Source organism: Montipora foliosa, chromosome 3, assembly GCF_036669935.1.
Source record: "Montipora foliosa isolate CH-2021 chromosome 3, ASM3666993v2, whole genome shotgun sequence".
NCBI classification, from domain to species: domain Eukaryota; kingdom Metazoa; phylum Cnidaria; class Anthozoa; order Scleractinia; family Acroporidae; genus Montipora; species Montipora foliosa.
Window position 1 is genome coordinate 20732846 of NC_090871.1, and position 15000 is coordinate 20747845.

At 40.7% G+C, this 15000-nt stretch overlaps 2 protein-coding genes across 5 annotated transcripts in view; one reads left to right on the plus strand and one right to left on the minus strand.

Moving 5' to 3' along the window:
* The window catches only part of LOC137997049 (centrosomal protein 43-like), a 15710-nt gene extending 8801 nt beyond the window's left edge, over nt 1-6909 (plus strand). For both annotated transcript variants that reach the window (XM_068842761.1, XM_068842762.1), the window contains 5 exons: nt 607-729; nt 1480-1548; nt 3507-3582; nt 5534-5603; nt 6645-6909. In XM_068842761.1, the coding sequence (XP_068698862.1) occupies nt 607-729; nt 1480-1548; nt 3507-3582; nt 5534-5603; nt 6645-6731 (425 nt within the window). In that variant the 3' untranslated portion in view covers nt 6732-6909. The remainder of the gene's footprint in view (nt 1-606; nt 730-1479; nt 1549-3506; nt 3583-5533; nt 5604-6644) is intronic.
* Nucleotides 6910-8846: 1937 nt separating this feature from the next.
* The window catches only part of LOC137997050 (uncharacterized), a 15892-nt gene continuing 9738 nt past the window's right edge, over nt 8847-15000 (minus strand). For 2 of the 3 annotated variants that reach the window (XM_068842764.1, XM_068842763.1), the window contains 2 exons: nt 13670-14446; nt 8919-10269 (listed from right to left, as the gene is read on the minus strand). In XM_068842764.1, the coding sequence (XP_068698865.1) occupies nt 9813-10269; nt 13670-14446 (1234 nt within the window). In that variant the 3' untranslated portion in view covers nt 8919-9812. Of the gene's footprint in view, nt 10270-13669; nt 14447-15000 lie in introns of all 3 variants that reach the window. The other variant, XM_068842765.1, reaches the window with a different exon arrangement.

Here is a 15000-nt window from a genome sequence, read left to right on the forward strand (position 1 = left end):
AAAAATCGATCCTTGTGCTTGTACTTGTGCTTATGCTTGCGTCAACCCCATTTTCATGCTGAAATAAGCGCTCTTAAGCTTGGGCTTGCGTCGCTAGTGTAAACCAGGCTTAAGTCCATCTTCTTCACGTTGAACAATACGGGCGAACTATGATGTAACTGAATTTGTTCGAACTGTTATAAAGTAAAGATAGACAAATTAAGAAACGATTGACAGTTGTATGCTCACGTTGTTGTCAAAAACTAAAATTTGGTGATTTCATCACGTTTTATATTTGTGGAGTGTGGCACGATTATTTTTCCTTATTTAACAAAAATATTCTTGCCTTGTGGCGTTGTCGTTGCTTAAACTCTATAATAACATTGATTTGGTTAACAAAACTGAGCAATCCAAGGATATCATGCCTGCAACAGGCTACATGTAAATATGATCGTTCACAGAAACACTGTTGCCAAGGGGTAATGTACAACCAAGGCTTAGTAGACTTGGGCGTTCCTTACCAGGAAGCCCAGTAACATTGTGTAAATTAGTTCCACATGTATGAGTAGTTCTCATGGTTTTGAAGAAAAACTGTTCGAGCTGAAACAGTGTCATTTTATTTGTTAGCCTCTAGGCCTGCCGGTGGTTTGTCATCTCTTAAGGGTGCTCCGTCACTTGGCAACAGTGGACTGGGTTCATTGAGGGGAGCACCACCATTACCAGGCATGAACAATAATAATAATAGGCAAGGTAGGTCAAGTGTATTGGAACCCTTTTTCAAACGTATTAAAATAGAATAGAATCTTTATTTATACACAATAAGGATTAAAGCTAAAAAGCTTGTGGGTTCGTGTACGTAACAAATTAATTACTTGTCCAATTAGAAACTGTTCGTTATAACAATCAAACACATTTGTAAAAACATTCTAATAGATGACAATTCTAAAATGCGAGCTAAGTTAACTAATACTATTAAACATTAAAATTTAAAATTTACTTCACTACTGACAAGTACATGTAATCACCTAATCTGTTCCTAACCGTTGAACCCGATAAACGGGTGAAGAAAAGCTCCTGAAGTGATCAATACTACCTACGTATTGTTTAACATTGTGATTTCCCTCTCCTTGGCACCTGCATGTTGGGGGGCTTTTAGTAACATTTGAAAAAACCAGGTAACTAAGTTTGAATTATGTCGTCACAGCAATGTTACTTAGGCATGGTAGTGTTTCAATGTTGAAGCTGGTGAGGGCCTGTATAAAAAGTGAGTTATGAGCTTGTTGATTTGACTACGTGACTGGGTGATGTGTTTGTAGTCAAACCAGGTACCCCTCCCTCACCATAGAGTCTCCAGTAGCTCAGTGGTTAGAGAGAGTATCCACCTTGATCTTGGAGGGGTAAAATCCCACCTGAGACTGATTTTTTTTTTTCTGAGTTCTAGTTGGGTTTCACATATTCTGTGTCTTTCATGGTTGAGTTTTCTTTGTCTTCGTTTTGCAGAGGTTACAAAATCACCAAACTGGCAAGACCTCGCCGATATCGACAGCAAGATCAACAGACTTGGCTTTGGTAGGATCATTCAGAGAAAACTTGTTATCTTACGTGTGAGATCACTGCAGTTATGAACGTTACTTGAGTAATAGCGGAAGGAATATGCATGTCACCCGAACCTACAACTTCGGTCATAAATAGTAGCAATTCGCTAGAACAGCAAGTGAAGCGCATCAAAGCGATTAATAACTTACCTCTCCTCCTCCCTCCCTTCAATGTTGCGTTTACCAGTTGGTTTTTGCACTCGAACCCATAAACATCAACATTGAAGAGATGGGAGAAAATTGCCGTCTGGCTTACAACATTTGTTACCGAGACTGTAGTTTACTTACAGCTCAGTGGTAGAGCGTCCGAACAAGTAGTGAAAGAGGAAGGTCGTAGGTTCGACTCTTGCAAAGGAGCACTCGGGTTTTTTCCGAATATCCCTGAATCACCATCGAGAATTATCCGGCAATTCTTCATTTCATTAACCGAGGTTAACATTTTTTTATCTCCTTTATAACAGTGAAGCGAGAATACACCATTTCGACAATTTCATTCTTAGCAGTATGGCGAGGCAGTTGTCCCTTGAGCCTGTGAGCCTGGTCTAATGGCCTAGCTCAGTTGTAGAGCGTCCGAACTAGTAATCGGAAAGTCGTAGGTTCGGCATTCGGATTTTTGCAATATATCTCAGATTATTAAATTCTCAACCTCGGATAATGCATTTCGCGTGCTCTGATTGGTTCACTCAATCTCGGTTATCACATTACACTAGCACATTACACTAGCACTTCACATTACACTCTATTCAGTTAACTCTGTTTAAAATATAAGTGCTACACGGCCAACGTTTGTATAAACGTAACCTTTCCTTGTATCAGCTCATATACCTTGGTTTGACCTTATATGGTAAATGATTGCGTTAAGCGCTGCTAAACTAAAAATGTTTTCGCCGGAATGCGAAATTACTCTTTGAATACAGCCAAAAAGGAGAAAAAAAACTTTTTTTGTAGAAAGTTTGGATCAATTCCGACGTTTATAAGTACGCGAAAAGGCAAGAAATGTTTTTGTGATGAGCCTTCGTCTGTCTGAGAACAAGGTATTACACAACATCGCATCAGTTCTCATCAAGATTTTTTTCGATTTCGCTCGGATTTGCTTGCTTTTTCCGCTCGTATTTCGTACTTCCAGATTTTTGGAGTTGAAGGAATTTAATAAAACAATTATTCCATTCGCGCTTGTTGGATATGAGACTGGTTATAGCCAACATCGGCACTACGCGCCTCGTTGGCTATTTACCATCTCATATCCAACGCGCGCTTATGGAATAATTGTTAAGTAACCATGGAAAAAGATCATTTCTTTCTGTCTTTCACGTATATAGGAACTAAGGCAGTTAACTCGTCACTAAGGCCCGTTTTAAACGTCACATTTTACATGTGCCGAATCTAAAGCAAATGAGAAAAATCTATTGCTCCCGCTCATTTGCATTAGATTCGGTACATGTAAAATGTGACCTTTAAAACGGGCCTAAGGTTTTTAAAAGTATTTGTACAATATTCAAGGCCATACATGAACAGCACGTGCACATTAGTGGGAATCTCTTGTAGGCCAACACAAACAACAATAATATCTTTTGTCATTCAGTGATATACACAGAGAAAAAGAATCGATTTATCGTACCTGGTAAAGGAAGAGAGGGATTTGTGTAACATTTGTACCATTTGATCGCATGGCCTTGAATAGTCAAATTCAAGCATTTGGGATCCGGACCGCTTCGAAACAAACGAGGGAATATTATTACATCGTGTAATTGTCAAAATATGTTCAAGGTTATTTCGAGACTCACGCCAACCTCCCGGGGCCAACCTCGACATATCACAAGGCGCTAACCCCTGCAAATCCAAAGGCCGATCTACTGAACCAAACGCTTTTAGTGGACCATTAGATCTTAGATTTTTCGATCTGCCTTGACTAAAACTTGTTACATTTGCCAGATGTTCCAGATGAGAAGAAAAATGGCTCTGCACCCGATTATGTTGATGATTACGAGGATGACTTTAATCCGACAAGGTACAAGAACGTGCTTTTATTCCCAAAAAGGGGCGATGTTTTGAAATGTTCTCGATAAGGAAGATACAGGGGATAAGTGAAGCGCTCATGGGCACTTGATTTCGTCTTTCATCTGTGTTTTTATTCAATCGAAAACCAAAACTCATTGGCTCGTTTAATTGCCGTTGTCTGGCGTAATTCTCTATTTTCGAATTCCCCATTTATGTAATACACTTTGTTCCCCACTCCCCCCCATAAACCCTTGTTTATATTCAAATTAATGTCTCTGTTCCTTATGTTTGTGTGCTAACTACTCGATATGAGCAAACACTGACTCCAGTTGGCGTTAATGGGGGAGCACTGCCTTGCGTTAGGTTAGCCTGTGCGACTTCCGGTGATTGTGTGACAAAGGAACCTCACTTATCTCCCCAGCACTACGAGCTGAATACAAAACTGCTCGTACTGGATCGGTCAAGAATATCGGTTAGCAGGCAATGTTAGGGAGCTGTTTGAGACGCGGACGGCAACCGGAAGTGAACTGTTTTCCTTTTTAACTTGTCTTCACACAACCACATTTACATTGCCAAGTATCTTTTCTCCGTTAGAGATGATTAGTATAAAAATCTGGGAGACACCACTGTCCTAGCGCGCGAAATGTTATCTTCCGGTTGCCGTCCGCGTCTCAAAAACGCGCGTGCTTAAGCTCCCTGTTCAAAAGGAACGCAGCCAACAAGCTTGACCGCACCACACAGGTGTGTCCCGAGTTTATTGAAATGCATATAACGAGGCCCCAACCTCAACTCAAAAGGGAGGGAGGGTAAAAAATCGTAAACCACAATAATATATTGAGTGCTAACTGCGCTGAACAACAGAACATAAGTGACCTCTAAATAGTTTCTTATAGCTTGACAAATGTCTGCTGGCTTAGCCAGTCGGAGCAGCTGTACGACGGGTCACCTCGCAGCTCTTACAAGGTCTCACCTGATTGGAGACCACCCTTGAGGTTTAACAAAAGAACAAATAACAGAAACAATGGACCCTAGGCCTAAAACAAAAGGGCCATTGTTTCTGTTATTTGTTCTTTTGTTAAACCTTAAGGGTGGTCTCCAATCAGGTGAGACCTTGTAGGAGCTGCGAGGCTACCGTGTACGACAAGCGAATGTCGAGAATATGATTACGTAATATGGGTGTGACGCTGTTAATATTTACTTAGAGCGAACAAGAGACAAAGAAGAGATCCTTTTACATACGTGGGGTCGAGTCGAAGGAGCGAGTAATGGAAAAATTATATCGAGAGTGATTGGCGTTGAGCTTGATGTAAGTTTGTATCAAGAAATTCAATCAGAGCATTAAAACAATTCACAACACCAACTTAGTGTTACACGTGTCAACACGTGTTACACGTGAAAAAGCGCCAATGCCGTGGATCGTACTAGCCCCGCTAGAGACAACAAAGCCGTGAAGTTCAAAGCTAGGATACAATAAATCCTTAGTGTTTGCTGACCCTGGCAACTAGACAGCACAATCGCTACACCGAAAACAGAGCCGTCATGAAAGGGTTACAGATAATAGCGTCACGATCCATTAGCTACATTTACTTGCGTGACAGTAAAATTGCCTCTAGTACAAAGTATTCATTATTTAAAGATCGTTGTGTTTCGACAATTTTTAGATTAAGTACTATCATTGCTTGTATATTTGATATGTAGTTCTTTGACTTGCCTATATTTTTTATGTTGTATCGACTTGATGTGCAAACGTTGTCGATTAAGAAACATAAACTTTTCAAATGCTATTTGGAATATGCAGTGTCCCCAAGAACATTTGAAAACAATATTTTATGCAAAATTTGGGGGGCAAACAAAGTGTATTATGGGGAATTCGAAAATAGAAAATTGGCTTATGTAAAGAATTTTTTTGACTTTTACCACGCTTTACCGAAAACTGTCCTCATTGGTTGTTCTTTGAACAGTGATATAAGCATTCCTGAAGACATTGAGGAGCAGCTGTCACTTAGCAGTTTTCACAGCGGCAGTGCCAAGGTATGTCATGTGTCGTATGGCTGCGCAGGTAGGAAGTCCATGTGGACAGGTGTGGAGTGTTAAGTTATCCTCATTGTACTTTTAACGAGAAAAATCAGCGTTTGTGTTGGACAAGTTAGGGCAGAAGGTTGGAACTCACTGTTCGCTTAGTTTTATCTCAGAGTTTCAAGACTTTCTATCAAGTTGCGAGTGTCGTCCTTTCACGTGACAAGCAGTTATGTTTATAAACTAAACGGAAAGCATCTTGTTAAAAAAAACGTCTCTCCAACGTGGCACCTGTTTCATGCGGAGTTGGCCTTGATTCGCGTCAGGAAGTTTATAAGCAAGGACATTGTGAACGAGAACGGCAGAGAAGAATAGGTGTAATGGGAAAAAAACAATGGAGAGATCTACGATAAATGTCAAACGGACTGCAATTTTTGCTTTGCCAAAAATCAAAGAAGAAATAAACTTGTTTGATTCAGTTCAGCTTATTTTTTGCCAGTTTGCTCTCAGATATGGAGCAAGTTCTCGAAAAAGAGAGGCAAGTTAGTATGAAAGACAGAAATGATCGTCGCACTTATCTGGACAATAGGCTTATTTAGCTACTAAAACCCTGAACTATTCACCTCAGTGTCGCTGCGCGGCTTGGTAAATATCCACCACTTTGAGCCACCTCCGCTTCGGTCGGTGAATAGTTGTTGAATATTGGAGCTTTAGCAGAGACCTTTTGATCCAGGGACTGCATTGTTCGCCTTGATTTTCGAGCAAATTGTCCCTTCGAGAGGAAGCAACACACAGGTGAAGAGTTTCACTTCAGGTTGCAGTTCGTCGCTCCAAAACGTCTCTGCTGGGTTCTGACAACCGACAATAGCATATTCTCGAGTAATGTACGAAACGCTCACTTTAAATTTTTGTGGGTAGAGCCTATTTTTCTAAACAAGAGGTACTAATGATTTACGTGCGATTAAGTCTGCGCATGTTTCTTGTTCATATGCTTGGATCGAAGTCTCTAGCGTTGTGATCATTTCCTTTACGATGCTTTGTTTTTTATTCATATAGTTGGATGATCTTCTTACGACTGATCGGACAGTGTCTCAGGCCAGTATCGGAGATCTGGACTTTGCAGAAGATGTCCTAAACTTTTGATGGTACAGCCGTTGCCAACGCATGCTGATCTTGCGTTACTTGTGTTCAATAAGATTTTATCTGCGCTACTCTCTGATATTTTTAGCTCTGCTGCCGGACTATGTAGTTTGGGATGTTGTAAACGTAGCTATCTTCAGTTATCGAGGAAAATAAACAAGATAAATGTATTTGGCATCGACTTTGTTGGTGTGATAATTTTGCGTCCGTATAGTGCACAGACATTTCAAGCCTTAGGGCATCGTCACGGAAACAACCGTTCATCGGGTTGCTCTGCTGGGTATGCATCGGACCAACGAGCAAGAGCCCGCGGGATCGCGACCAACACTCAGGATCTTAAACTAAATGAAATAAGGTGTTGCCTTCAGTGTAACTTCATCAGCAGATGATAAGATTTTCACTGAGTCCTCTCGGATAATTTATCGGAACTACCGATAAAGGAAAAAAATAACTTCTAACAAAGTTCACGTGTGCGAGGATGTTCCTCCATTCAGTTCTCTATTATTTGCGATTCATGTCCTTTTTATTTTAGTTTTAAATTCTTTCACGGAAACCCGTGATCCCAATGAATCTACTTGCTTCCAACAGATGTGATTTCATCATCAGTAGCAATTACCGAGGAAGTCAGATTCAAGTCCAATTGAAGATCGGAATTTTCAAACTCTTTTTAATTGCGTGAGTTGCGTGTCTAGAAAAGCAACCAATCAAATGCGAGCTAGAGTCCATCACCGGTGGATTCATGATGCGAACTCCAATTTGACAAACATTTCGCTGTGTCCCTTTGTCTAAACGCAGACTACCCATTTACAACAGCAAAGAGGATTAGGCTTGATTTTAGGTCCTGTACAAGATAGGAACCGTCTCAATTGATTACACTTGCACAAACCAGTCGTGAACGACTAGGTATCTGAAAGTAGCCACGTTCTATCAGAACCCGTAGGAAACTTCTGGTCCTAGTTTTTTCTTTTTTTTTTTTTGTCGGTTCTTATTTCACACCTGTGCGAATTCGCTGGCCTCCACAAGCGCACCATATGAAAGACATTCTTTTAGGGTAAGTCTCTAACCTTCCCAATAGCTTTGTCTGTAATTGTAGTTTAATGGCATAGCTCCAACGAATCCCCTTTAGCTCCTTAGCAGGGAATCCGAGCAATTGTAGTAATGAAATTGAAGGTCGTATGTTCGACTCTTGCGAAGGAGCACTCGCATTTTTTTCGAATTCCCCTGAGTCACCAACGAAAATGATCGGTTCGTCATCTCATTGACCGAGGTTAACATTTTTCATCTCCTTTATGACAGTGAAGTAAAGTCACTTTATTTTTCGTTGGTAGTTTCGTCAGCTCTGAGAGTGGCATCAACGGAAGCCGACGGGTGTGCCCTCAGAGGCTTGGACTGCAAATCTCACACGCAAGGATCCGGCCTTTTGGAGTGCCGCGCCGTGATCTCCGCGGGCTCAGGTAGCACATTTAAACTGCTATATATTCCACCTTCGCACTCGTCGTGGTAGTTTTGATGAGCTAGGGAAGACATTTGGACCATGGAATAGTAAAATTCGGGTAAAAATCTCGGTACAACAAATCTGGTAGAAAAACCAACCCAAACCAAAGCCGTGAGCGATCGCTGTACATCCCGGTCTGAATTTTAGTTGGCTCCTCTGTCGCTACTGGTGATCATGAACTACGCAGCAGAGGCCTGAAATTCAGGCCATTAATCATTACTGGGTTGCCAGTATGGCAATCACAGTCGGAAAATGGGTAATATTTGGTCGTTTTCTCTTTTTTTTTCCTTTTTTTTTCTGTGTCGGTAAAAGTCTTGCCTGTCACTCCCCTGCGAAGTGGTGTCTTTGTGCATAGAGCCTTCTGCGCGTATTTTCTTAGGATCGAGAGGGTAGTGGAAATGCGTAGATTTCTCTGGTGGACACAGAATATTTAACTTAACCTGCAATGGCTGAGTGGTGACATCAGATTAGACTAGCAAGAAGAGGAATTGTGAAGCGGAAACAACATTTTCAGTCCTTTCTTAGTGTGAGCAATAAACGTTTGCTTAGTGCAAGTGCAAGACATGCATGACATGCTGGAAAACGTCGGTCAGAGCAATTATTATTTGCAGTTAGTTTTTTGCAGACTCTTTATTTAAAGAAGAAACGAGTGAATTTTACTCAAGATCCTGTTTTGTTATCCTTAAACTGAATTTATTACCAAAGCTTAAAAAATTAAAAGACCTCAAAATGGGACAAGACATTACAAAATAATTAAACTTGTGAACGTGTGAGCCAAAGGTCCTCTGCTGGCGCGTCTTAACAACTCCCTTGTGTCCTCCGTTCTGTTAGTATCCATTTTCTTTCTTCCCTGGTCTTGTTTATTTTTATAGCGAATCTATGACAAAGGAGGCTACTTATAATGTAACCCCCTTTATCTTAAACATAAAATTCACCTTTTAATCTGTAATTTCTTAATAATAGTCCAATTTGTTATCTTTAAGAAAGTTACGACATTTTTTAATTTCGAAAACATGTTTCGATGTTACAAACATCATCGTCAGTTACAAAATATTTGAAAAACCGTTAGGACTATATAACAACTAGGCGAAACATGCATAATTAAATATGATTAAGTGACAAGAAATACATATTTGAGTGAGTTACAGAGTGTTAAAAAGAATGTAGAGCCTAAAGCGTAAGTGTCAGGTTGACGTGATGAACTTGTTGGTTTAAATTAGGCTTTTCCCAAGTTATATGCATAGCCTCCTTGAGTTTAAGTTGAAATTTAGTAGGGGCGGAATCAATCCAATCGCAATCGCAATCAATCCAATCGCAATCAGTCCAATTTGTATATTTTTGGTTTTAAAACATTGTTAAATTTAAATGAAAGAAAAATGTTTTGTTAGTATCAACCCTAACAAATTGATTGTACGGCTTGTTTAAGCCTAATATCCATAGCAGAATACGTTATTTGAATGTCAATGGTATTAGGTTAGGGTTAATGGAAATCACAGAAATCAGGGAAAAAAAACGTTCTAACACTTGCTTGCCTGCAAATTTATGGATCACTGAAATCAAACACTCAGATCTCAAAGGTTTTACGCTGTCTATATGGCAGAGTTTTTGGGGTCGTAAACCGATAACAATGCTGCCGTCGTCGGCCCCCACCAATTAGTGGTTGTTTTTTTGCTCTGAAGATTATAGACGTCTGACCTTCTGTGGAGTTTTCCACCTTTAACTTGGAACAATGGAGTGTTGTTTGGCTCTTCCTGGTCAACAAAAGGTACCAGATCAATTACCACTGCAGGGTCAAGAACTTTTCCGGGGTTTCTGTAAGCCTCATAAACTTGATTGACAGAATTCTGAACAGCCTCAACTGCAATCCTTAGGTTATCTTTGCTCTTTTCTTTCAGTAGCATTCCATCGCCGAATGCAATCCACTTATCTCCCCTCTTGTTTGTGACACGCAGGCCAAACTTGTTGTCTTCATCGTGCATGTACTTACAGAGCAAGTGGCCATCTCTTCCAAGCTTAGTTCCCTTTCCCAGCTCAACTCGTGGTGTCCTGCAAGTAACAGCACAGGCGGCCCAGAGTCGGAAGGTAAACAATTATAAGGATTTGTATGGGAATCTCGATAACAGACTGAAAAAGATATTTACCCGCAAAAGTTCTCAATAAAAAAGCCGTACTTTATTGCCATGGTGAATTTCTTGCTTTTTGTGTGGTTTTTTGCCTGATTGAATGCGATTTAAGCGACTTCTCAAATTCCCGAGTCGTCACTCTTCCCTAAATAAAGGAAAGGCTGGCAACTCATTTCTAACTTACCTCAGATCTCGCCGAAAAAATTCACACTTCTCCGGCATCAGTCACGCTCAAACTCCGGCGATGGCTACAAGGATAAATTTACTTCCCCTTGACCAAGTTTCAAGGTCCAGCGAGTATCCATTGCTGAGAAACTGCGAAAAATATTCAAATTTTCAAACTCCTTCGAGGCTCGCTAACAACCAATTTTGACACGGCTGGTCAACGGTTCACTGAGCCTCCATACGGTGAGCGCAAACCTACGCGAGTGTACCCTTGGTTGGGCAGAGCAAAACAAATCCCAGACTCGTCCCCAAATACCTGCCTGGGGTCATGTTCGAGTTTCTAAATCGGCGAACGATATTAAAAGTTCCACACTGAAACCTTAAACACAGCTCCCATCGCTTTGGTTGCCCCACCGCATGTTATAAACCCGGATTTTCATCGAACTCCGTAAGTACTGAAGCTGTTTGGATGGAGTTTGAAACGCAGTCGAAGGTATTTACTAGTGAATGAAACACAATCCTGTTTTTCATCCGTCAACAACTCACATTATCATGACTGCAGAAGAAAATTCGTATGAAAAGGTCGCTGCACCTTTTCAGCCTTTTGGACACATTTTTCTGTTGAGAATCCAGGGAAAATGCCATCGTTGAAATCATCTGTGCTTTGTTTTTGCGCTTCCAGTTGCGTTGAAATGTTCAAAATTATTTCTCACACCGGTGCATCAAGCGATATCGATCGAAAACCAACAATTATTACTCGGAATACCTGAAAGGTATCCGAGTTACAATCTCGCTTGTCTGTTTTTTGGACAGTAGAAATTACGGTGCGGTGATTTCTTTGGCTCAAAGCAATTCACTTAACAAAACTATACTTTTTCCAAAAACAACAAAAAAACAGCCGTGGTGTCGAGTGTCATCGGACGAGGGGATTTTTGCACGCGCGAGGCTTCAAACAGCTTCAGTACTTACGGAGTTCGATGAAAATCCGGGGTTATAACATGCGGTGGGGCAACCAAAGCGATGGGAGCTGTGTTTAAGGTTTCAGTGTGGAACTTTTAATATCGTTCGCCGATTTAGAAACTCGAACATGACCCCAGGCAGGTATTTGGGGACGAGTCTGGGATTTGTTTTGCTCTGCCCAACCATGGGTACACTCGCGTAGGTTTGCGCTCACCGTATGGAGGCTCAGTGAACCGTTGACCAGCCGTGTCAAAATTGGTTGTTAGCGAGCCTCGAAGGAGTTTGAAAATTTGAATATTTTTCGCAGTTTCTCAGCAATGGATACTCGCTGGACCTTGAAACTTGGTCAAGGGGAAGTAAATTTATCCTTGTAGCCATCGCCGGAGTTTGAGCGTGACTGATGCCGGAGAAGTGTGAATTTTTTCGGCGAAATCTGAGGTAAGTTAGAAATGAGTTGCCAGCCTTTCCTTTATTTAGGGAAGAGTGACGACTCGGGAATTTGAGAAGTCGCTTAAATCGCATTCAATCAGGCAAAAAACCACACAAAAAGCAAGAAATTCACCATGGCAATAAAGTACGGCTTTTTTATTGAGAACTTTTGCGGGTAAATATCTTTTTCAGTCTGTTATCGAGATTCCCATACAAATCCTTATAATTGTTTACCTTCCGACTCTGGGCCGCCTGTGGTAACAGCGGGATATTAGGGTGTCTAAAGGAGAGAGTGGTCAAGTAAAAAATGGGGAAATTTTCAGCTTTGCGTTACTTGTTAGGTCCATTCTTGCTGTTCTATTATTTTCAACTCGTCAGAAAGGCAGCAACTTTATAAATGAATGAGTTAGTTTTGTTTTTGTTCGTTTTTTTTATCCAGAGATATATGGAGTCAAATAAATATCAGATTACCCATTCACACCAACAAGACATGTTTAATTAAACTAGGTTTAACAAAATGAAAATTGGTCACAGAAAAATGTAGGACTGGCTTTTACATCATTCAGGTGAGTTTTAATACATGCTTTGATGTGTGTTAAATTTGTAGTTGACGAAAATCAGTATTCGTGATTTAAAAAACAAAACACTTTGAAACCGTGTTTAACTAAACATGTTTAAAACATGGTTAAGGTTTGTTGTGAATGGGGCGAAAAATTAGTTAACCTTGAGTTCACCATTCACTTAGGACAGTGCTTTACGTCTGACCAAGTGCTTTACCATGAGGTCTGGCTGATACTGTATCCTAGCGGTTTGCTTTAATCCTTGGAGTTCAATCCCTTGTGAAGGAGATCTGAGTACTACGTTTATCACCATTGATGTGAGCTTTCAAAGTTGTATAGAACAACACACACACTTACTGTAAGATACTAAACCATACTAAAATACTAACATTACAGGATGTTAAATATTGTGGTTCAATCGTTCCAGATAAGGCATTTTGCCAGGACTTTTGGTAGTTGCGATGCCATCGTGCTGAATGTTTATCAACGCGGCATGTTGAAAATGAAGACCAACTTCAGACCCCAAACAATCTCATTTTTACCTCGTCAGAGTTATTAAAATGCATGAACAAGGGAAGAATAACAAAAAGATATGATGTTGATGATACTAATTTAAGTATTCAATCTGTCTTATCTTTTGATTTTAATCCTTTGTGAATGAGATCAGTTCTTTTATCACCGCTAATTTGCGCTTTCAAAATCATGTTAAACAACACGCACACTGAGTGTTTTGAAATATTTAAACTGATGCATCATAACATGTTAAATATTGTGGTTCAACCGTTCTAAAGAGGTTTAGGATTCAGTTTTAAAAATTAAAGCCAACTTCACGCCCCGAAACAGCTTACATACAATGCAATACAATACAATACAATACCGCTCCCCATACGGGCTTTTCAGGGCCAATGAAACAATCAACGAAACAACAGAACACAACAACAACAACAACTGTTAAGAATCCCAACTGGCCGGAGGCAAACCAGTTGGCTATTTACAAGTGCAGCTGGGAAGTTGAACCAGGGACTACCAGGAACAAATTCAACGAGTGGTCAGAGCGGGTCTTGAACCCGGGATCTCCGGATCTCAAGGCAAGCCCTCTAACCACTGGGCCACACTGCCTACATCGTCGTAGTTATTAAAACGACTTGAACAAGGAAAAAATAACATAAACATGAGGTTGATCATGCCAATTTAAGTCTGATTAATCACCTGATGTGTCCACTCGCGAAGCTATCAGTCAGAAAATGGCAAGCAAACGCATCCATGGAAAACGCTTCATGAAGAAGCCTCTTCGCTTCCTCCCGGCGACAATTTCCAGCTTCTCGTGCTTTTTCTATCGCCCGCTGATGACCAGTGGCGTACGAATGCTTTGCATAAGGGAGAAAATGGTCGTGGTTATTTTCAGCCAATTTCAGCATCCTCCCCGGTTTGACTGGCACTCCACCAAACCATATACCACCAGTGATTTCGTCCCATATTTTTGCAGGAACTTCCTCACCAGACTCAATTTCTTTGTGTAACGTGGCCAAGAGCTTTTCTAACTCATCCTGTAGCTCATCCTTCGATGAACGTGCCAAGGTGTTGTAAGCATCTGTAAAGCGCTGGTGCCGACCAGAGTCCTCTTGGTCAACGGGATCGATGATTGGTTGATGCGGTAAACCGTAAAAATCGCCGGCAAGCGCTATAATCTCCTCGAACCTTATCACTACACCATTTGAAAGAGTGAGGACTCTTAGTTCATCGATCTTTATGAACTCTCCAATCCTTGCATGTTCACCTCCATTAAATAAGAATTGCACTTTTTCAGTCAAGACCAAATCCGTAATCTTACGGAAGGCGTGCTCCCCAGTGTTTTCGTGTTCGCCTTCAACTAATACAGCCTCAATGATTTCCCCCTTGTTTCCGCAGTGTTCATCTCCGGCAGAGCTGTCGCCAATCTTTTTGTGTTTACCTCCAGAAGACATGCTACGTATTCTCAGTCTCAACCTATCAAAACATTACATTTGATTAACATATTCAACGTTTTCCATGTTGTGATATTGTTTTACATTTAATGGGGTTTTAAAGAAAATCGCTTCGCCAGTGTGCTAAACAAGGCATGTTCTAGAGATGAAACAGCATTCTTAAATTCACTTTTAGTTATTCTGGTGTGGTGAAAAATTGAAATTAGTCACGAAGTGTTTTCGGGTGCATCTGAATGACATAGATTGAACTGTAATAACAGTTGAGATAATTTCTTGACTGTATTTGTCACACCTTTGGAAGCTTAAGGTAATTCCTTAGTATTGCATTGCGCATCCCTACTGCGCACGATTTTCGCGTCATCAGCGCGCACATAAGCACGTGCGCATACAAAACGTAAGAGATTTCGCTCAAACTAAACCCGATAGCGAAATAAATGCTCCTTTTCTCTCAAACGAGCACGGTGACCCCCGATTTTTTTTTTCGGGTATTTGCTAGGAACAGTCTAATAAAGAACATATTTGAAGAAGAAAAAAAGTTTGATAGTAGAACATGAATTTTTTTTGGAAAACAGTTTC